Source organism: Diadema setosum, chromosome 14 (genome assembly GCF_964275005.1).
Source record: "Diadema setosum chromosome 14, eeDiaSeto1, whole genome shotgun sequence".
NCBI classification, from domain to species: Eukaryota; Metazoa; Echinodermata; class Echinoidea; order Diadematoida; family Diadematidae; genus Diadema; species Diadema setosum.
The window spans coordinates 17,708,911-17,731,973 of record NC_092698.1 but is presented as its reverse complement, the minus strand read 5'-3'; the positions used below and the strand labels follow the sequence as shown (position 1 = coordinate 17,731,973).

The 23,063-nt window shown below is 40.8% G+C and overlaps 1 protein-coding gene across 1 annotated transcript in view; it reads right to left on the bottom strand.

The window, feature by feature from the left end:
- Positions 1–11,572: 11,572 nt before the first annotated feature.
- The window catches only part of LOC140237623 (thyroid hormone receptor alpha-like), a 201,159-nt gene continuing 189,668 nt past the window's right edge, over positions 11,573–23,063 (bottom strand). Inside the window, exons 5-6 of the mRNA XM_072317549.1 lie at positions 15,775–15,897; positions 11,573–13,780 (exon numbers count right to left, since the gene is read on the bottom strand). Coding sequence (XP_072173650.1) covers positions 13,542–13,780; positions 15,775–15,897 — 362 coding nt within the window. The 3' untranslated portion in view covers positions 11,573–13,541. The remainder of the gene's footprint in view (positions 13,781–15,774; positions 15,898–23,063) is intronic.

The window sequence follows — 23,063 nt, the reverse complement described above, 5'->3', positions numbered from 1 at the left end:
TGCTGAAGCCTTTGTATACTTGCCGCATTTTTATCCCTCCCAACCCATCAGGCAACAGCAACAAAAACACTACGCCAATGTTTTACCTGAACTTTAATGCTATCAATAGAGGAACAGTACAGTGTACTCTTCCGTCGATCGTTTCTAGCCGTTAGGGAAAGAATGTCGCATCTTCTCCAAACTCAAAAGTTGGGGGTTTTCCCCAAACGTGACGGGCTTCTTTATAGATCCTCTGTGAGCCGACATCGCAGTAAATCCGGATCTTATCCAAGAGCTGTGTGTCGCCACGAATCAAACGTGGTTGGTTAGCAACGCCCCCAAATCGAACTTGGCACCGCCGTGCATAATGGTGCATGATGGAGGGCTGCTGGCCGTGGCGTCGGAGGGGAGGGGAGTCCCCCATTGTACCAAGAAAGTGCTATACGAACACTCTCGCCTAGTGTCGTGTGTACTACCAAAGATTAGGATCTTTGGTACTACCTCCTTGGCCATACATTGCTAGAGTTGGCATGATAACCATATTATGCTTTCTGGCATAATTTTTTAGACGCTTCAGCATCTAGCCTTATGCTAGGCATGATTAACTGTTTTTAACATAATTCCAGCATAATTGTTATAGAAAGTAAGTTTCTATCCGTTTTGTGTACTGTGGTACCTTTTTTGTTTGCCAGCTACAACTTGAAGAAATTGACAATAAAAAGTTGTGAAGACCTATTTTTTGTTGTTGTTGTTGTTGGTGTGTGTGGTATTCTTTTTTTTTTTTGCTTGCCAGCCGATTGAGTGCCACAGTTGAGAGGACAGAATTTGAGGACCTGTTTTGTTTTGTTTTGTTTTGCTTATCAGCTGATTGAGTACCACAATTCACAAGAAAAAAAATGTGAGGACTGAGATGGTTATAGCATGCCACAATTTGCAGCAACTGATTGGGCACAAAAAATGTAGCAAAAATCGGAGGACTACTGGGCACCACAATGTGTTTGTTTGCTTGTTTTGTTTGTTTTTTTGCTCATCAACTGATTGGGCACCATAATTCATTATTCATAGAAAGAAACAAACAGAGGACCGTTTTTGTTCTGTTTTTTTTTTTTATTTTGCTTGTCAGCCGATTGAGCACCATAATTTGCAGCCAAAAATGCGAGTCCAGACCATTTTTTTTTTTTTTTTTGGGGGGGGGGGGGTTTAGTTTGTTTTTTGCTTGTCAGCTGATTACACAACTGGTTGATATGCTGTAACATTTCATGGCAATTTAGCATACTTTTATGTCATCACAAGCATTATCCCATTTGTTCACGCTGGTCACACTGCTCCTTGGTTACACTAGTGCTGAGGGACACTGTGTTTCGTCTGTAATTCGTCATCCTCCTCCTCTTCGCCCTTCTTCCCCAATACACACACACACACACACACACACACACACATGTGCGCACCCCCACACACAAATACAAGTAAGCACATGCGCAAACAGACACACACACATACATGCACAAACACATACAATGTATATTGATAATTCTTTATTGGCCTTTCTTTCCGTAACAACCACATACAAATACAATGTACTACATACTGGTAAACACTAACAGCAAAAATAATACACCCTATACAGAAATCCAACTTTGTGATTCCCCTTGATCAAAGATGAATACAACTGTGTACAAAACTACAAAAAGCAGTGCTTCCATCACATTTCATATGCATATTAAAAATGGGACTAGCCAAAAAGAAGCAAAAATTACTTTTAATTTCCTTCAGCCTACAATGTATTTCTCTTTCTTCTTTAGTTTGAACAGGTGTTCACTTTTCTTCCTTGCTTTAAAATTGTACTCTTTGTGATGTAACATCCCTTCTACTTGTTTTTTTTTTTTTTTTTTTTTTTTCAGGTGAAACAACTGTTACATAAGACAAACCAAGTACAACAAATTTTACATCTACACCTTGGACACACACACACACACACACACACACACACACACACACACACACACACACACACACACACACACACACACACACACACACACACACAATCCCGTCACTATTATTCATTCTCTAGCAACCACCTTAAAGGGCTGGTATAGTGGGCCTATTGGCTGAGGCCAGGATTCAGCTGAAAACTTTTTGCAAGATACATAGAAATCACTCAATGGACTGTCAAAGAGCATGCGATTCTAAGAGAAATCCAAAGTTTATTTGATGAAAATCGGTCCTGAAATGGCTGAGATGTCCAAAAACAAAGTAAAACAAAGCGATCCTAATAGAAGTTGGGTGCCACCTTTTATTAGGATTACTTTGTTTTGGATATCTGTCATTTATTTACTTTATTTATTTTAAGCTGACTTGATTATTCTTATCAATTGTTGATATTGTATAAGTGTTATTTTAAAAGATATGAGAGATGTATATTTTCAGTCAATTTGCTGCTATTGATTCTTGTATTCAACCTTATGGAACTAACCTTGGTTATGCTATTTGTTAGCAACCTTTACCAAGATGTATATAATATGTATCATTGTGATTTATCAAAACATCTTTGTCAGTGAAATTTGGTAACAGAATTCATTCATTCATTCATTCATTCATTCATTCATTCATTCATTCATTCATTCATGCATTCATTCATTCATTCATTCATTCATGCATTCATTCATTCATTTCAAAAACAATTTCATCAAATAAACTTTGGATTGCTCGTAGAATATGCTCTTTCATATTTCATAAGAGGTTTCCCATTATCTCACAAAAAAGTTGGAAACATGAAGCCCCATCTCAACCAAAACTATACCATCCCTTTAAGAGAGGACTGAATTGGCAGCCAACACACCTGTTGCTTTCTTTGTTTTTTGAATCATTCTTCCTTTATTACATTTTAGTTTTTTTTTTTGTTATAAGAGGTCAATAATCCCAAGAAAATATGAAAATAACCCATTGAGGACGAGTCTTGAGTAGTATACAAGGGCAGGTGTCCATGGGAAATGCGTGTTGTAGCGAAATCAGTCCGTCCTCAACGGGCCAAATTGTTGTTTCATGCAGAAGGCTCTAGGTAGACCTTTTGGTTTTGTAACCTCTCCATCATTAACTGCCCATTCATCACGTAACACATGCGTGCACATGCACACACACACACACACACTCAGGCACACACACACAGACACACACACACAATTCACATTACTGCCATCTGTGAATAAGTTCTGTGCACTGCACATTTTCTTCATGCTCTCCCCACATTCACCTTGAACTGTGAATAATCCACTCTAAAGACATACAAAATACCAGGGACACAAGTACTCTCTTCTCCTTCAGGCCCTTTTTAATAATAGTATAGCACAAAATATGGTCTCAAATCAACTGGAAATAAAAACAAACAAAACAAATAAACTATACATTAACTGAGGAAAAAAAACAACAACAAAAGAATAATTAATTGGAGAGGAAAAAACGAAAAACATTTGACACATTGTAAAATGAGACAAGTAGAACTTGACAAAAAGTCCAAGTACATGACTACAATGACGGCAATACAATTACCCAGTGTGCTCTGTTTCTGTCTTTTTTTAATGCCTATTACGTATTTCGTACATTTTGTGTGCGGAGTGAGATATGCAGATGAGAAGGAAAAAAAAAAAGTAAAGAAACAAGAAATGATCTAAAAATAGAACTGAGCGAAGAGATATTCTTCCCAGTGTATCTGTGTGTATTAAACAATGTTTGTTTGTTTTTTTTTTCTTCAAAAGACATTTCACTCACTCACATCCTCTCTCTCTCTCTTCAGTTTAGTAGCAAAATCTGAGGTAAATAGCAGCTAAATCTTCTCTTATCTCTTATGTCTGTCCATTCCTTTCTCCTCTGTTTGTTCGTAGTCCCAGACAACGTCGTGATGCTTCTTTCATTCTTTTGATATAAATAACAAATAAACGAACAGAGAGAGAGAAAAAAAAGAACGACAACCTGATGTTTACAAAAAACGAACAAAAAAAATAATATGTGTGCTCGGAAAAAAAAAAAAGTATTGAGTTTTCTTGTGATCTATAAAAATATAGAGGTATATATACGTACGTCACAGAAGCATGACATGACATTGAATCGTTTTATTTCTTTTTCCCGTTTCTTTCAACGAATGCATCGTACAAAACGTCATGAATTATTACATGATGAGGATGCAACATCAATTTAGAGTTCTTGGTAGTGGAACGCTACAGTTTCACCAAGAAGCGACGGTACTACAATGTTTGATAACCTAACTTCTCTTCTTGGCTTAGTTGAGCATTGTCGGAATTTCAGTAACACTATAGTTAAACGTCAAAACATACACTTCGTCAGAATATAAAGCAGTAGAAACAACAACGTAAAAATAATATGGAGGAACATGATCTTTTCAGCTTATACACAACACTTCTAGATAAACATACTACAATCTGATTTCAGCCGTTTGGGGATATTGAATGAAAAAGAAAAGGAGAACGAATATTTAGGAAAGAGATAGAGAGAAAAACTAAGACATGAAAAATGAAAAGAGAAATAGATTTCAGTATACATCTAAGACTTAGCAAAGTTTTCTTTGGCTATATTCATAATTGTCATTAGAACATAAGATTGTTTCATTTCAGATTTATGCTGCCAGAGGTGAAATCAGTATCGAAGTCATACGACACTTTCGATCGATAGCAACAATATGAATAATTTAGAAAATACAATTTCAGATAATCTATGAATTAAAGTCCAATTACAGCAACAAAAAAAAAAAAAAGAATATGAGTCATACATTATTACAAAAAATCAACAGTCTCTTGTGACGAGAACTTGAAGAATCTGAGGTTTAATCTTTGTACATACAGTCTATGTCCATGCTTATGCTTTTGGCCAAATTTACCAGGAATACACAATTTGCCCCCGTACGCTTTGGGAGGCAAACAGAGCGCGTGGCATCACTAGTCACCATGGTATAGCGCCAAGCAGAGTCAGATGAAGGAAAATGCAACAGAGATGCAAACACCAAAGACCCCATTTGCAAATGAGGCTCACAATGACACACACAAGCCTCATGGTTCAAACAGTTGGTCAGGAAAACGTTGGTGGGGGGGGGGGGGGGGGGCACATTCACACCTGTCTTCTCTGTTGCCGGGAGAATTTGGATCTCCATCCATCCCACCGGAACAATGAATTTGAGAATTAGTGAGAGCATGCTCGATGCTCCATCCGACACAAGGTCCAGAAAGAGGGCTGAAGTTTGGAGAGGGGATCAAGGGTGCGACGCACAACAATTGGATGAACGCGGTTCTCTCCAAAACACTTTTCACCATCGACCAATGCGAACCGCAACCCCGGGGTACTGTGCGACACTTATAAGAGTAGTTGCTATCTTGAGGTCTTACATGGTAATGGGGAGTCAGAATATACTGTCTATCTTGAGTGAAAGACATTATGCTGAAACATTCGCCGTAATATTCAAGGCCGTGTGACCCTAAGTAGTAGCACGTTACAATAACTTCTGAGATTTCAGCTCATTTTCTTTCTCTTTTTTTTTTTCTCACCATCACTCAAAATTCTTAATCATTCATCGTAATTCATCATTATCTTATCATACTTATTCATTGCTCTATTTTGCAACCTCCTGGCCTGCATAACATTTGGAACAAAAAAATTTCCCTCCCTTTGAGCATTCATACTTTAAGTTTTTTTTTGTTTTTGTGCGTTCATGCATCTCTGCACTTGTTAGCTCATACTATCATACATCTACTATGCTCTGCAATTATTCGTGCTGTTGTTTAAGCATGGGATGATGCTGTTGTCACTGGCTATGTGAGCTGATAAGCAGTAATTTTGGGCTGAAATGGGAGCGTGTATCCTTTTCAGATCCCTCTAGCATCCCATCTGCCCACTCCCCGACTTAGAAGAGTTCAAATTGTCATACAATAACATAATGCGCAATGCGACACATTCATTTTATCAAATTATTTTCCCTTCATTTAAAGAATCCAACGTGCACCATCAAACGGACATACCTCGCTGTGAGACAATTTAATATAAATGATTCCGTTAATCTTACTTCTCTGACCTTTTCTCTTTTTTCTCTCTAACATGTTTGAACAACTCACAAATTCTAAATAAGACAAGTCATGTATTACACTTTATTTTTATCTCTTTTTTTTTACATAAATAAATAAGAGTGATAACTTTTATAAGAGTAACATTTCAGCCATCATGTATCTGTTAAGATATCAAAATCTACTATGCAGCAGAAAATAAAAGGCTGAGATACACTTTACATCATTTTTTGCATCTCTCAATTTCTCCACCAGCTGTTTTCCCCTCTACATTTGTATTCGCTCCCCCTCACACCGTTATCCTTTTTTTTTGCTATATAATATCATTTTTATATAAAAAAATGAAATTGAAGTTCAGCCACTGAATATACAATTGCAGCATTCATGTATGCAGCTATGAAAAAATAGGAGAAACACTTTTTTTCTTTTTCTTTTTAAAACGAGAAGACATTATCTTGTACAATGTTTTACACAGAAGAGAACAAAAAGTACACAAAATGACAGTGACAGGCTGGCCGGGTGCCGACCTTTCTAGACCATCTCACCAAATACTAATTTCTAAATTAGGCCGAGACACAGGCTCGAGATTTCAACTGCATAAACTGAGATTGTTCTGGCCTTTTGCTTGTTTTTTCTTACGTAGCATAGGAAGGGAATAGGGAAGGAATTTTGTTATAGATTTGAAATGAAAGTGTTACAGTCGTTCAGTTTGCGCATGGGGGGGGGGGGGGTGGTGGAATTACATAATATAAGAAGCTTCTATGCTGAAGCATACACCACAAACCATTTCAATCAGGTGGGCAGTACTTTTATGCACATTGTCAACAGCATTTAATGATGAAGGTGGCTTTGAAAATTTAAATCAATTTAATTTTGACTTTGAAATAATAAAACAAAAAGATTAAATGCATTTTTTGAGCGATTAGCAGAAGCAAAGAAAAAAAAAAGTCACGGGTGGTTTGCTTGTTTGTTTGCCTCCTTTTGGCTGTTGCCACGGAAACTGTAATCATAATTTATTACAATTGTTGCATACTGCCTTATCGTGAACTGGGGCTTGGCTGCAATGTCCGATATCCATTTTTCCAGTAAATCTCCAAATGCAAGGAGTGATATAAAAACTTCAAGGACAGGAACACTTCAGAATGGATAAGTAGTGAAGTGCAGAGTTATTGCTCTGTGAGTCTGGTATGTTTGGTCTCCTTTTTTTTTTGGGGGGGGGGGGGAGAGGGAAAGGGGTTGGGGTGATTTGGGCTTCTTTCTGTGTCTGCAACAAACAACGACAACACCTGCACATCAACCCGATTTGAGAGTGAAGGCATTTTATAATATGCACTCGTAGGCCACTGTGGCTGAGACATCTGGGACTAATTCCTGTAGAAATGGGTATATGCAGGGCTCCACACTAACTTTTACTTTTGGTGGTCCAAAGGCAAACAGCCAACCTTTTTTTGTGGCCCGATCAGGCCACCAAATTCTTCATTTCTGAAATTTTGGTGGCCCGACGTGCGTTTTTGGCGGCCCCCTGGGCCACCGGGACACCGTTAGTGTCGAGCCCTGGTACATGGTTGAAGAATCTATGCATATCATCTAACAAACTGCACAGATATTTAGATTTCCAAGTTTCTAAGTAATCACATTAACTTTAGGCATATACATTCATTTTATCCCCCCCCCCCCTACATGATCAAGGAGTTTGCACTTCAGGTGATGAAAAATCTTGAGACAGTCTAATACATGTGCCACTACCAGGAAAAGTCAGAACATTTCAGAACAGTTTTATGAGTTTGACAGAAACTAACATACAGACAGACATATTTGATAATCAGTACAGTATCCTGGTCACCATAGGAAGATGACAGTTGCTTGCATGGTCCCAAGCGATAAAACGCAGCCGCAGTTATTATTTGCATTGGAATTTGCGATACCCTGTTAATACTGTCCCAGGATCTTCTACATGTATATAGGCCTAGGCTTTGGGTCAGACTCATTAGTCTGTAGTGGCTCAGCCTCGTTTTTATGTGGTCCGTGTTTGCGGGCAAGTTTTGTCACTATGCCACATCACTGTCAACTGCAGTGACTGCACTTTAACAACAGCGGTGACATCTACATGCTCAGTCGTAGCCACTACAATAACTCTTGCACTTTGCGGTAATTGGAAAACATCTCTGTGACACGGGGTAGCAACAGCAAACCCCCTCGTTCAGATCCAGGCAGTGCTGTTGGTGCTTGCAGATAGCAGCCAAAGCTCCGTCTGGGTTAAACTTTGTGTGTGCTGCTAATCTTGGATGGAAGCTTCGCACCATCTTCTGTATTGTACGTGTAGAAGCAGATGCTGTTCTGTCAGCCCCAAATCACTTGATGTTGTTGATACAGTTTCACTAGACTTATGGCACTTTTATTCCCCTTTCATTTTTCCGGGGGGGGGGGGGGGGGGGGGGGAAGGACATTATTATTGCACGGTCATGAAAAAAACAAAAACAAAACAAAACATACAAAAGCTTCTTCTTTAATTTTGTCTCTGAAATCAACTTCCACAGGGATGTTTCCCCCCCCCAAAAAAAAAAAAAAAACCCTTTACAGTATTAAGATCCCACATGGACATTGTAGCGATGGGGCAAATATGAAATATCAATCAATTAATCAAGGTATACCCAAATGAATTCGGTCTTGTGGTCACTGAGGAGTGAACTGGTTGGGATGGATGTCTACCCTTGTCAGATTATATTAATCCTTATTTTGCTCTTCTTGCCGACTGACATATCCACCGGAGTGCTTTCCTTGTCTGATTGGCTGAGATGTCTGGGCTCTTATAAGTGGCAAAGGATACAGATTATCTAATCCTACTAATCCATTCTTTGTCACCGTGGGCTTTCTTGCTGGACTGAGGCCTTGTTTATGCCCAAGTGGGCTGTCCAACTTTACAATGAGGTCAAGTTCTGAGAATCAACTGAAAGCTGATTCTAAAGCCAAAACATACTTGTAGTTCTCAGAAGGGCTAAAAATTTATCGTCTACCATTTGGAATTTGCTTGCAATACATGGAAAGGGTCTATCAAGAAACTCACAGAGCACCTGGCTGACGCAATTTGTTTAGGAGTATTTTTGAGATCAAAGGTGTAAAATGAATTTGATCACGCATTTGGCTTTTATTCCAGAAGAAGCCTGGAGTGGTTACACTAATGTTCCCTATACTCACACAGAAATATTCAAAAGATCGCCAGATACTATCTCCAATTATATTTCTGGGTCAAGCAACCTACGGTACATTGTATGTAGTGGAGCTGCTGTTGGTTATCTGCTATTCATTTCAGTTCAAGTTCTTTGTGCCACATTGATTTACACGGTGGCACACACGAATCCAATGCTAAGGACAATCACCACTTTCCATTATAGTGACGGGGGGGTTGTTGAAGGCAATAAGCAGGTTAGGACATTGTTGCCATGGAAACTCATGAGAGTGGGTGTGCAAGTTAAAAAGGGCAATCTTGACTTGGAATCCTTGACTTGTACATTCTTGATGGGGGTTGGGGGAATTGACCTCCTTTCTTTAATCTATCTTCATGTGTGTGTGATTACTATTCATCTTTTAACGTGATGTCGTATTGATCCTGTGGATAATGAGAGGATGTTTTTGTCAGTTCCACACAGAGAACAAAAATTAAATCATATCAAAAGTGCTTGTCCATATTGAGAGCATCATTTCCTCTATATCCTTTTGACTTGTCTTTCTTCTTTTTTTTTTTTTTGGTCTTCAGGCTAAGACATTTTCGAGGGTAAATAAAAACCACTTGATGCACAGACTAATCCTTTCTTGTCCATATCTTAAAGATCACATCAGTACAAATGGCCTTCAACGCTTTGATTTTTGGGCAAAGACTTATACCCCACAGCAGATGACACTCATATAAAATGATACACAAGTAAAAATAAGTATATCCGACAACAAACGTTTATCTCTCTTTTCTTTTTCTCTATTTCTTATGTGCATTTTTTTTTCTGTTTGTTTTCTTCAACTCTCCTACTCCTTTCACACTAACCTCTTGTTATACCAGGAAGCCCGTATAGACACAGAGATTTTTTTTGTTACAATTCCATTACAGAGGTAAAACAAGTTATTCGACAAGCAAGGCAAGAGGCATCGTCATAAACGCCAAATGTCAGGCCTGCTCCGGTTTAAACCATTGCCGTCGATGCCTCACTGTCATCAACAGAATTGACTCCACTAAAGATGTTTAAAAGAAAGAAGAAGAAAAAGACGACCACACACTCGACAACCTTTGCACTTGTCTTCAAAAGTAAAGCAAAGGCAATAAAAAATTTGATATTGACGAGACCAATTCTGACATATGGTGGAAACAGGAATTCTTTTACTCTCCTCGAAGGCTGTCCACCCAACAGCAAAGCAATCTCTTTCTCAATTCTTTTTTGTCATTTTTTTTTTCGTTTAAATTCTTAAATCATCTTAAATGTTAAATTTTCATAAGTGCTATTCACTATGTACATAGCTGGTGTTGAATATAATACAACTTGTCCATTGATAAATTTTTTACAATACATGAATAATATAAAACAATATTTCACAATTTCTCAAGCAAATTTTGTTAAGATTTCAATGTGTATTTCTTTTTTTTTTTTTTGCCCCATGATTCTGCCCCATCTACCAAAATGTTGAAAACAGAAGAAAAGAAAGGAGAGAAAGGGAGAGAGAGAGAAGGAGAGAGAGGAAAAAAAAAGTGGCGGGAGAGAAGCTGTATTTGAAAGAGATAGGTAGATGCATCAGAAAGAGATCCATGGATGCCATTCAACGTTGCCTGTCACCAAAGGGAAAAACAGTGGCGGGGAGGTTGACTGTGTGCCACGTTTGAGCGACGACGACAGTTTCCTCTGCACTTCCCTTTCTTCCCCCGTGATACCCACGGATAAATTAATACCAAAGCTCTCTCCCTAAAAAAAAAAAAAAATAAAAAAAAAATAAAAGGAAAGAAAGAAAGAAAAAGAATGAAAGAAGGGAAAAGACCAATCTGTGGTGTACAAATTGCCTCCAAGAGAGAGTTTGCTGATAATTCTCTGCACCATCACGTTCTGCTCCTATTAACCGAACCCCCATCGCGAACGACGATTATATGTGTAGTTTGCATGTAAAAATCGACAAAGTTATCACACACTTCCACGCATACCTCCAGCACGCGTATTTCTCAAATAATTTTGCGCACTCCATACGAGTCCTGTCAGCTCAATACAGCCATGATTTTTGTCTTTCCCCCCTTTCTCAGTATTTACAATGTGTTAAACAGGAGGAGGCATCTCACTATCTTTTATCATTCTCCTGGTAATCTGCCTTTCCCAAATGTGATGACATACACTGTATCATTCACGAGATACCGCATCACCTGTTTTGTTGTCATTTTTTTTTTCTGCTGTTATTGGCATATTTGCCGTAAAACCAGATGGGGTCATGCCCTTGGACTCTTGGTGTGATGGCCCGTATTGAGATAAGGAACTTCTGTACACGTCCATGTGCACAAAAAAACTTTTATAGAAGACAATGGTTCCATGTGAGTGGTGTTGGTGCAGGTTCCTGAGAAAAAATGTGCTTTATAGGTTCCTCCTTTTCAAATTGAAGGATGGATGAGGTTCCAGAGAAGGCAATCATCTGACTGGGGCGATGAGGTTTCAAGCTTTTAATATTCTGCAAAACACTGCTACTGGCTACAAACTTAAATCTTCGTTGGCACTGGACTTCTGCTAAAGGATATCTTCATTTCATTATCTCCTTTTTTTTCATTAGAAGAGCACAAGTGATATAATGTTTGTTAATTAGCAGGACAAATAGATAAGAAGGCAAATGAATACATTTTCTGTTCTCACATAAATGGAAAGCTCAGATCTTTTGATTTTATGCAAAGAAATCTTCAAAAACCAAGCTGTGTGTTGTTTTTTTATTGGTGCTATCTTATAGTTGGGGTGCCAAGCTTATTTGGCATGAAATTTTGGCACGAATAAAGGCTTGTTTCCTACATCTCTCGTTGATTTCCTCAGATAAAAACGAGGAGAAAGAAATCCCTACCGGTCCTATCTCAGGGGATAGTGATAACATCACATGTTGTATAATGGACCCCTCCCAAGCCCTGTTTAGAGTTTAGAAGGTATCACAGAGTCCCTCATGACCGATAAGCTGCGGGGTGTGGAGTATTGTGTCCTTACCCACAAATCAACGTGGCTAACGATTACCGTCTTCTCTTCAACACATGTCCTATACCGTCAGAAAAGCTGCATTGGTGATTCATTATTAGCAAAAAAACACAACCTCAAAATTCACTTCCTCGCGGAGAGAGAATTCTACATGTCGGTTCCTCTTCTCACTCGCTGCCTACCCTATCTACCTAGGTTGCTACTTGGCTGACTACGCTTTGCTGAGCAGGTTGCTCCCGTACACATAAGAACACTTGCACGTTTTCTTGAAGAGCAGTACGGAGAAGCCGAGAGCGTCTGCGCCCCCATCAACCCCTCCCCCCGTCTCTGGCAGGCTGCCAGGAGGAGGTGGAAGCTAAGAGATCGCTGGTCAGATGACCCCCTTCCTCGCGACCTGTCGCGCACGGAGAGACGACCAGTAGTCCCCGCATTCCCGTCTCGTATTGCAGGGGACTCCTCCGAAAAGGCTACAGATTACCCTGTTAATGTTCCGGTACGTCGGCCATCCAGCCTTGAACGTGGCAAAGCATTTTGTTCAAGGTCCTTTTCTTTTTTGCTTCTTCTTTTTGAGTTCAAAGTTCTAGCTCCTGAGAGGATGAGCCAACTGCTGAGCTGGCTGACCAAAAAAAAAACCTCCCTCCTTTGGATGGTCTGGAGAATGAACACGCTATCGTCAAGAGTGAAATTCCATGAACCATTTTCAGTCAGTTGATTCATGCTCTTAAGTACCTCCAATAAGGATTGGCAGTTGCCAGACGACACCCAGAGTTAAGAGCCAGTGGCCAGACTCGGACGATGTGCACTCTTTGCGACTGTCTTCCCAGTCCACACCGACAGAACCTCCGGTACGCGACCCGCCTCACGCCGAGGAGCTTGCTCACACACACACATCGCCTTTTAGGGCTGGGAGGAGGAACGTTCGTACCATCCCGTGACAAGCAGGACCCTCCCTGGCCACTGGTGGGGGGCCCCAAGTCCCCCTCCCTCTACCCTGTTGACACCACCCATGGCGGAGGTCGGTTACTCTGCCTATCAGCATCAGCACCGAGGCGTAGCCTGCCACAGCTGTGCAGAAGATTGATGCAGAAGTCATCCATTGACCCACCGAGAGTCCTCCCTACCTCTCCTCCACCCCTAACCACTGAGAAATAGAGAACTATCTACCTATCTATAACCACCATGTGGCAAAGTTCTTTTTTTTTAATTTTTCAATTGTTTCATTTTTTTTTTTTTTGGTTGTCATGTCAAATACGAGTAGACTAGGAGTAGAGGAGATGGTGAGTGGAGGGGGAGGCTGCTACCGTATTCACAAATGCCGCACACACATGGCCGTAGAGTCCGGAGGGGGTGCCATGTGCCGGGGGATGGCCGCCGTCAGCTCCAGGTAGCTGGTGCTGATGGTCCGCAGCGTGGGCATGCACATGAGGACCTGGGGCAGGAGGTTGGGCTTGGAGCGATGGTTTTGCGACAGCATGTAGGCAAAACCGCTCAGCACTTTGTCCTGGAGCGCCTCCACTTGCATCTTCTGCTTTAAACCTTGCAAGTCTGCAAAGAGAGAAAGAGAACAAAGGAGAGAGACAGAGACAAAACATATGAGAATAAATTCGGATACCAGTATTGATGGGAGAAACTATATCACTTAATCACAAAAAGGCCCGGTGAACTTTTCTTGTGACATACACAGTGATGCCAAGTTCAAAATATTTTTATGAGTGAGAGTTTCATGACTTGGCATCTCGGTGCTCGCGAATTAGGGGGTGCCCCCCCTCCATGGTAGGGAGCTTTTTTTTTTTCTTTTTTTTTTTAATTATTCGCTCTTAATGATGTGATCTGGTGCATACTTCAGTAACTATTTTCTACTTATTTTAAAAGACAAAAGGGAAATATACCTTCAATTGCAACTATCACTCTAATCCTTTGAGCTATGCTCCTTATTTTTGGCCCAAGTTGCACACTTCACCCGATGCGTGAGAAAAATGGGTGCCATGCGTGAGATTGTGAGACAGACCCTAAATGCTTGAGTCTCACGCAGAATGCGTGAGACTTGGTAGCTCTGCATACAGTATACAAACACAGACAAAGTCAGGCACACAAACTTGAATTATGGGATACATTTCTACTACAGTCCCTTCCATTGCAAATGCTGCCTGGGTAACTACATAGTAGGAACAGCTGACTTTGATGGACAATGAAAATTTGTCAACCAGCAAAGAGCAAAGAGCGCCATCTGTGTTACCATGCCATATATCAAAAACACTGACACATTATAGTTCCCCTACTGCTACAGATTCTACTTAATGATCTAAATACCCACTGGGAAGATGTGTCATGGAAACCTCCCTCCCCCTTCCCCAGAAAATTGAGTTTCTGATGACCATCAACACACTATACTAGATGGGAACCAGGTCAGTCGTGTACAATCTATGGACATTTTAAAAACTTGTAGTGAATGGGTTTAAAGGGACTGTACAGTATTGGTTGAGGTGGGGATTCATGTTTTGAACATTCCTAAGTGAGATAATGAAAAGCCTCTTTTAAAAAAAAAATAGAGAATATCTCTGCATGCCGTTTTCACACACTGCACAGGGCAACCTATCATGAACGTTCAACGAAATCAAGTGAGACAAATTTTCGTATTGAGATGCAGATCGCGATAATTAACAATTTGTTTGCATCCACACACACACAAATTACCATTTTTTTTTTGCATCGCACAGCAAAACGAGCATCCCCCCCCCAAAAAAAAATACTAATTTTGGATGTGTGTGAATGCGGCAATACTGTTGGAACTCACTTTTTCATTGTGTTTCTATTTTAGTCTCTTTCGCAGACACGGAGTATAATGAGGGGTCTGCAGGGAGGGAAAAATTTTCATGTGAAATCTGATCCGCCGCAGCGGCCCCTATTCCCAGAGGAGGTTATATTTTCTCGTCCATTGTCTGCACCATGGTTGACTAAACTTGTAAAATGCCATTTAAGTTTAGCAGTATTTATACCGAAGGACGAACGTTTCCTGGTTTCGCAGAAACTTGACCAGCGAGGAGGTTGGTTGGTCTTTAATACAAAACTGGGGAACAAAATCTATCGGCTTATCAGGCAAAATACGTCCTGTTCGACACTTATCTCTACCTTACCTAATTTGATACCTGTGCTTTGCTATGACTCATTAGACTTGATATTCACCTTGGGTATGTTGTGACTGCAAATGTACAAACACACACACACATACACACCGCACTCACAAGGCAATCAAAATTGGAGGGGGGAGGGAGAATGGTTGAACTCCTAATTAGATGGGACCTTCTTAGCAATATTGGGCAGTACGTGATGACCTAGAAGGCTTGACACTGTCTGCTCATTGAATTGACTGCTCCTGATTCCCCTAACCCCCAGACAAGAGAAAAAAAAATGAAAAAAGAATGAAAAATAACCACATATAACAAAAGATTAGAAGAGAAACAACCTGGGGTGTCGATGATGATGGATGCTGCTCTGTTAATTTGTTTCAATTTGGCTCAGAGGCACTCTCTCTCTCTCACCTGATGCAAGGAGGAGGAGCGCTGAAAAGACGGCGATGTCTTCTTCTCTCAGGTGCATGCTGTTGAGGCTCTCTGCCAGGCTGAAGAGGAGCTCGAAGAACACCGCCAGGTTGAAGTCGCTCGCTGCAGGAGACCAAAGAAAGAGATGGAGAGGGGGTGGGGGTGGGCGGGGAGAGAAGAGGGGGGGGGGGGGGTGATGATATAGGGAGGGGAGGCCAGAGAAAGAGAAACAATAGGAGATGCATGACATTAGGATTTTCATAGATAATGATGTTCATTATGTGAATCTATCACCATGGGCAAGGTGAGGGGAAGAGAGATTGAAGACTAGCAGCATAAAATAAATATTGATAGCAGGAGAAAGGAACTCCTAGTCTTGTAATAATGCAGCTGGAAAGACATGAATACACTGCTCTCTCTTTTTTTTTTTCAATCTTTAATGAACTGACGTAGAGAAAATGTGACATTGACATTGATTGGGGGTGGCTTCTCTAGAGTCTGTCATTATACTTGATTTGTTGTTGTTGTCGTTTTGATAATCTGCCCAAGTGAACGGGAAGTATGAATGTTCCATGCTAATGACTTGAGTGTTACTGAAGGACGGCCACCGGTATTTAGTTGCCAGTGACCATTCAGGGACGCCTTTGTCTCCTCGACGGAACATTTTGGAGGGCTGAGGGTCGACGAATCAGGGCGATATTTCCAGCGTGACAGCCAAATTCACTTTAATCGGGTTAATGATGATCCAAGGTTAGCAGCTTTGTCGACATGATTGCACATTTTGTTTCCCCTTCTCACTGATCCGTTGATCAGTCCGTTTTCCCAAATTGTGTGAATTTACCACACCACACCACTGTGTCCTCAATAACAGTGATATGTCTGGGCCTACGATCCCAATCTCTCAATCAAAAAAAGAAAAAAAAAAAGAAAGAAGAAAAGGGCCAAATGAGAAGGGGCTGGAGGAGACCACAACAAGTTTAATTAATCTGCCCTGCTGATGGAAGAAGGAAGGATAATAGCATCAGAATTCCTGCTAAAAATAACCCTTCCACTAATACCAAGTCATGGCTGGTAGATGTACCTTGCGCATAGGCCTAAAATAGCTCCCAACGTCAGGGCCGTGACATGAGAATGACGTCAAGTGCTTGTTAAGTTAATATCATCATAATTCCCATTGCAGCTCAACATGCGTAACATGCCTATGGTCAAAGTTATCACTAGCTCCATTCTGCAGTACCTCAACCCCCTCCAATTAGAGACACATACTGGCTCCCATGACCCTAATGAGATGTTACCATGCACAGTGCTTTGGACTATTTAACAAGCTGGAAAACATCAGCATCATAAGTTTTTATCACCAGTGGCATGGAATCCAGCAGAACAAATAAAAACATCCAACAATACCAACTATCCAAAACAATTTAAAGGGGATAAAACTTAATAACTGAATTTCATCTGGGTCATTACTATTAAGCCGGACAATAATATTATATATCTGCCCCCACTGTGTGTGTATCCTCTGTGTGTGTTTAACATCACTATATACAATTAGGAGGAGTAATTAAAAAAAAATGTTCGAATTATCACATTTGATGCATAATATGTATAGCTCGGTTGTATTAATACAAAACACTCTACAATACAAAAATTGTGGAATAAAGCTCAGGAGATACCACTTTTTTTTTTCTTCAATAAACTGTCACAGTGACGGCTTATTCTACAAATGGTTTTTAATAAAACTATTGTTTACATTTTGTATTTTGATACTTAATACTGATTACACTGATTAGCATTTTCATGTTAGTTATTTTTATCCCTAGCTCAGATTTCAAAATCATTTTGAAGCACCAAAGCTGTTTTTTCCATCTGCCACTGCTAGCAAGGGGCTGTAAGTGTGCACGCATATTTATATAATTTTCTTTTTTTCTTCCCCCTGTGTGAATGCTCTACTTTAGTGTTTTGAGAGTGTACTCTTTGTGTGCATGTTCCGGTGCATGTGTATGTGTGTGTGTGTGTAATTTCACATGCAGTATAACTTTGCATCCTGTTTGATGATATAGAAAGAGACTATGATATACATTGAGAACATGGAGCATATAAACACTATCTGCTCTTCCTTCCCTTGCTACATAACACTTGAACATACACATATAAATTTAGCAGGAAGTGATATCAGGTACATGTATTTGATAGCACATGGGTGGGTGGCTTGAAAAAAAAAAAATCCTGAAGACATTGACCTGAGCAATGCTAAACTAAAATAGAACCCACCCCCCCCCCCCCCAAAAAAAGAACAAGAAAAGAAAAAGAGAACAAACACAAGAAGATCATATTGTACATAGACTGGCATACAATGGATATTGTGCCCACATCCTCAGAGATATCAGTACAATGTGAAGGCACGTGGAAATACAAGCTGTCTCTGTTCTGATGACCACCTTTTTCGAACGACCTCGTCCATCACAGCAAATACATTGTATGATGCTCTCATGTGTGGACCCCACAAGTTGTCACAAACACTCTTTTCACAGAGAGGTTTGCTCGCAACTATTGTACAAGGTAATTACAATGGCTACAATATCAGTGCCATGGTTGTTGCCTGTATAGTTGCTCCCATGAAACAATATATCGCCAACTGCAAAAATCGCGGGAGTTTCAAAAAGTGGAGGCTCTGACGTTTAGCCAGCTGTTGTAAGAACACCGCTCTGCACACTAAATAGCTCAAACAAGCTCTTTATTCGCGGCAAACAATGCAGGAATTATCATCACCACTGCCTACAGGCTAAATATCATGAAGACATGATAGCACAGTTTATTCTTCCTAAAATATACTATACCATGGAGAAGGCTGGGGGTGGGGCAGCCTTGAATTGATGAAACTTTGATGCAATTCTCTGAAGGTATAAATGGTAAGATAAAACAAATTATGTGATATAACTCGAAGAGAAATTCTACACCCACCCCATGCTATTATTAAACTGACTTCATGATGAAGAGGGTACCTACATGTACATGTAAGCCACTGAAATCTAAACTGACGAGTTTAGCCGAACTACAATAGTTGCGTTCAGACGGTGATCCTTAACCTCGAGGATAAGCTCTATGGGGCGCCAAGTGTCGCATGGTCGATTTCGTGATGAAATGACTGATTTAGTAATGAAATTGACCGTGCGACACTTGGCGCCCCATAGAGCTTATCCTCATGGTTAAAGATCACTGTCTGAATGTAACCATTGCAATATTGTAAATAGCTCTTTTGCCCGATTTCATTAGCTCTAATGCGACAGTAGTGCTATACATGCAATCGTTTAAAGAGGATGCAATTTGCTGGTACTCATAATGTTTTGTGAATGCACTGTGAAACAACAGCAATAACAACCACAATGGTCATGCCTTACATACCAATAGTGAAAAGGGGCTCTCAGATGATAGGCATGGATCATCAATCACAATTCTACAAATTGCTTTGTAAGATTTCAGAACATTGGGGATATGGGAGGCATGATGGATTTATTCATTTTCTTGGACAGTGCATGAGACAAGCACCTGGCCTGTATATGAATGCAGACATGACTAAAAAAAAGAAGAAAAAACCCAACAAAACCCAACAAAACCCACAACGACAACAACTACAACAGAGGATCAGAAAAGTCTTCGCTGCTTGCGACAGCGGAGAATGACAAGCCGAGGACGGAGAACTGTCAGGTGGTGAGGGTGACAGACAACCATGATACAGGACCAAAAGAGTTGTTCCTTTTGAGAAGCAATTTTGGGCACACGCCCCCTCTCCATCCCACCCATCCATCCACCATCATCCTCCATCCCCCCTCCCCCTCCTCCTCCCATTTCTAATCATCATCAGAATACTATGCAGCATTTGGGGAGAGATTATTCAATGATGGATGAGACCCACTGAGAATCCTTACAGCATTAATCCCACCTCCTAATCCGCCTCGGAACTCAGAAATGCATCCCACAGGAGAAAAGATATGTGCGCTACGTGTCTCCATGAGTGTGTCTGTGCGTGTGTGTGTGTGTGTGGGAGTGTTTGTGGGTGTAGTATGTCCTTGTATGTGTGGGTGAATGTGTGTGCGTGTGTGTATGGTGTGGATGCCACTACATAAAAAAAAAACAAAAAAAAAACATAGATAGAAATGAGGCCGAAAAGAGGACCTACAGCCAAGATGCAGACTGCTTAAAGGCATGGATTGTTGATGTGGTCCCTACTGTAAAAGTGGAAATTTTCGTGGTGTTCAAATTTTTGTGCATTTCGCGCAACCTGAAACTAGCGCGAAAATAAAAGCATGTGAATATTTTTGCTTACCATATGTTCCAGTAGTGGAAGTCTTGAGTCCGCGGTATTAAAAACACGCGAAACTCCTCTTTTCCCGCCGAGCGTGAAAAATTAGTCGCGCGAAAATATCCACACAGTATAGCACAAATCGAAAAGTGCACACAAATCTTGGACTGGGCGTTGAAGGTACATCTTACTGTAAAGCTGTTCCTTTCGAGAGGGTTTAATTTTTGTTAATTTTGCTAATCACTGCTTGGCTGCGAACGTAACAACAAGCGAAAATATTGCCACCTAATCTTGATCACGCATACATGTAGTGCCACTAGTGGCGGAGTGAACGGATAGACATTAAGTGCATTCACAGCAGCCTTGGGGTCAAATCGCGACATCATCTCTCGAAAATGTCTGTGACCTCCTCATTCGCAAAAGATAACAGCTTTTACAGTACTAGGAAATTGCGTCAAAAGTGAGCTACATGAATACACCATGGTGACCATTACATATCATATCATTCTATGACAAAAGATGCAAATATGTGATCCCCCAAATGCCGTACAGGTTTATCACAGGAAAAAAGGAGATGGGATATGTGGGTAGAGTCCTGGCAACATCTGGGCCATCTTCCAAAACTCGGCTGGCTCGTAGCTTGGGCACAGCACTGGTTTAAATCAAGGCAAGGCAACATAAACTGAAATGAAATCTCCAATTTTGGCCTAGGTTGGAGATTGCATAGCACAGACGAGATGAAGTGCCTGCAACACAAGAAAACAAACAAACAAACACACAAACAAACAAACAAGTCAAAATGACAAATATTCAACCAACTGAACCCCCAACGAAGTCTGTTGCCATATATTAGAAAAGGAAATTGCTAGACAAACAACAAGAGACTTGGGTCACATCCCTCAGCTGACAGACTTTACCACAAGAAATGATGATGTACCAAGAATGAGAGAGAGGGGGGTCATAGATTATGTAGCACAGTGCAGGCAGATCACGGTTTTCCAGAAGGAGGACATTAAAGGTCCAGTTTACCTTTGGGAGCAGTGATTTCAAAAATGTTCAAGATATCACATTTGATGCATATGTATAGGCCTGTTGTATCACAAAACACCCTGCCATATAAAATCTTGCAATAAAGCCTAAAATATAAGGGGATATCAGTATTTTTCTCAATAAACCATAACTGTAGACGGTTTAGTCTGGAAGCATTCTTATTATAACTATTGTTCACATTTTGTGTATTTAACAATACTTAACATCGATTATATGGATTCAAATTTTTACAGTGGTTGTTTCTATCCCTAACTCACATCTCAGAACTATTTTAAAGCACTAATGCTAGATTTTTATTTCATCTGCAAATGGTAAATTATGCCTTTAACATGAAGATCATATGAGAGAAAAAGAAAGGATTCTAAGGAACATAAAATCGTAAGATGGAAAGGGAGAGAAAACGGAGAGAGGGGGACAGATAGAAAGAAAGAGAGAACGTGGGGGGGGGGGGGGAGGGGGAGATGAAGGGAGAGAGGAGAATGGAACAGATGGAGGAAGAGTGCACGTTGCCTTGGCTGAGCATACAAGGCTGCCTGCTGGGAGCTAACATGGTTTCAGGCTTTCATGTGGCTCGATCTGCGGCATCATATCAGTCTTGACCTTGGCTCCACATTGTGTGCAGGTAAAGGTTATGAGTCATACGAAACATAGCCCAATGTATCACCATTACTCAGGCACTAACACTGCCCCCCCCCCTTTCCCTCCATTTTCCTCTCTTTTCTTCATGCCCCAAGGGGTCAAATCTTTACGATTGATGCATTTAACATTTAACCACTCATGCACAAGGGTTGTATATGCCCCACTTGCTCCAGATTTTCTTCATTCAGCCCGCTTGCGCTGCACCGAAAATGTGCCCCAGATAACCCTAAATGTGGTCTAATTTACAGCCGCTCTCCCCCCGCAGGTCTACATATCTGCTATCCGAGGGCTGGCAGATGATATGTAGGTTATCTCGAACGTGCAATTTGTCTTGGGCCACCATGCGTAAATTGGTCATTAATTCAACATCATTTGGACGCGGGATGATCTGTCATATCGTCCGTGCCGGGGTACCTGCCAGCCAGCCAGCTAGCAATTTGTGGACAATGTCGACTGCCGACAGCCTTGAGTCATCCGACAACGCTAGACCTACTTTGAACGCATCTCATTTGGATGATGACAATCGGGGGGGGGGGGGGGGGGGGAGGGGTGGATGAGAGAAACAATTACTTAGATGCCTTGGATGAACAGGAAGTTAACATCCTGGAGGACAACACTATATATGAGGATAGGAAATAGAAAATAGATAGGCAAGGATGTGGGCATATATCAGCAGTACGTGTAAGCAAAGTTAAAGTGAATCATTTGCTTGGTGCCGCTACCTGTATTCCAAAATCCAAGAAGTCACGAGTGCAACGAAATGCAACACCACACCTAATCTGTAAAACAAATGATTTGGGTCAAATTTTCATGTCCCCCCTATGTTATGTTAAAAGCTGTTTTTTTTCATTACAGGTATATGATACGATCCATCATTTGCTTCACAAATATGAGTCCAATGTTGATAGATGCAGTTGATACAGCTGTCCAGACAAGGTCAGAAATGAAATTGCTGATTTTTTTTTTTTTTTTTTGGGGGGGGGGGGGCGGTTGTGGAAGAGGGGGACGATGAGGGGAGAGTGAGAGTAGTGGTAGTGAAGGGGAAAGCGGCAAAAACATGTGGAAGAGTTGTATGTTACCAGGGAGGTGGAAGCCCTTCTTCCACCTCCCTGATGTTACCAAGTGATTGCTACAAAACATTATGATCTTCTTGCGTTCTTCCTACCACCTCATACATAGCTTGACACGACTACATAACTACCTTCCCCGCCGTGAATCAGCAACTGCAGAAGGGAAGCAGCATGGCTTGGCTGCCGCCAGGGAAGAAAGAGTGACTGGAACTGGATCGAAACCCTACGTT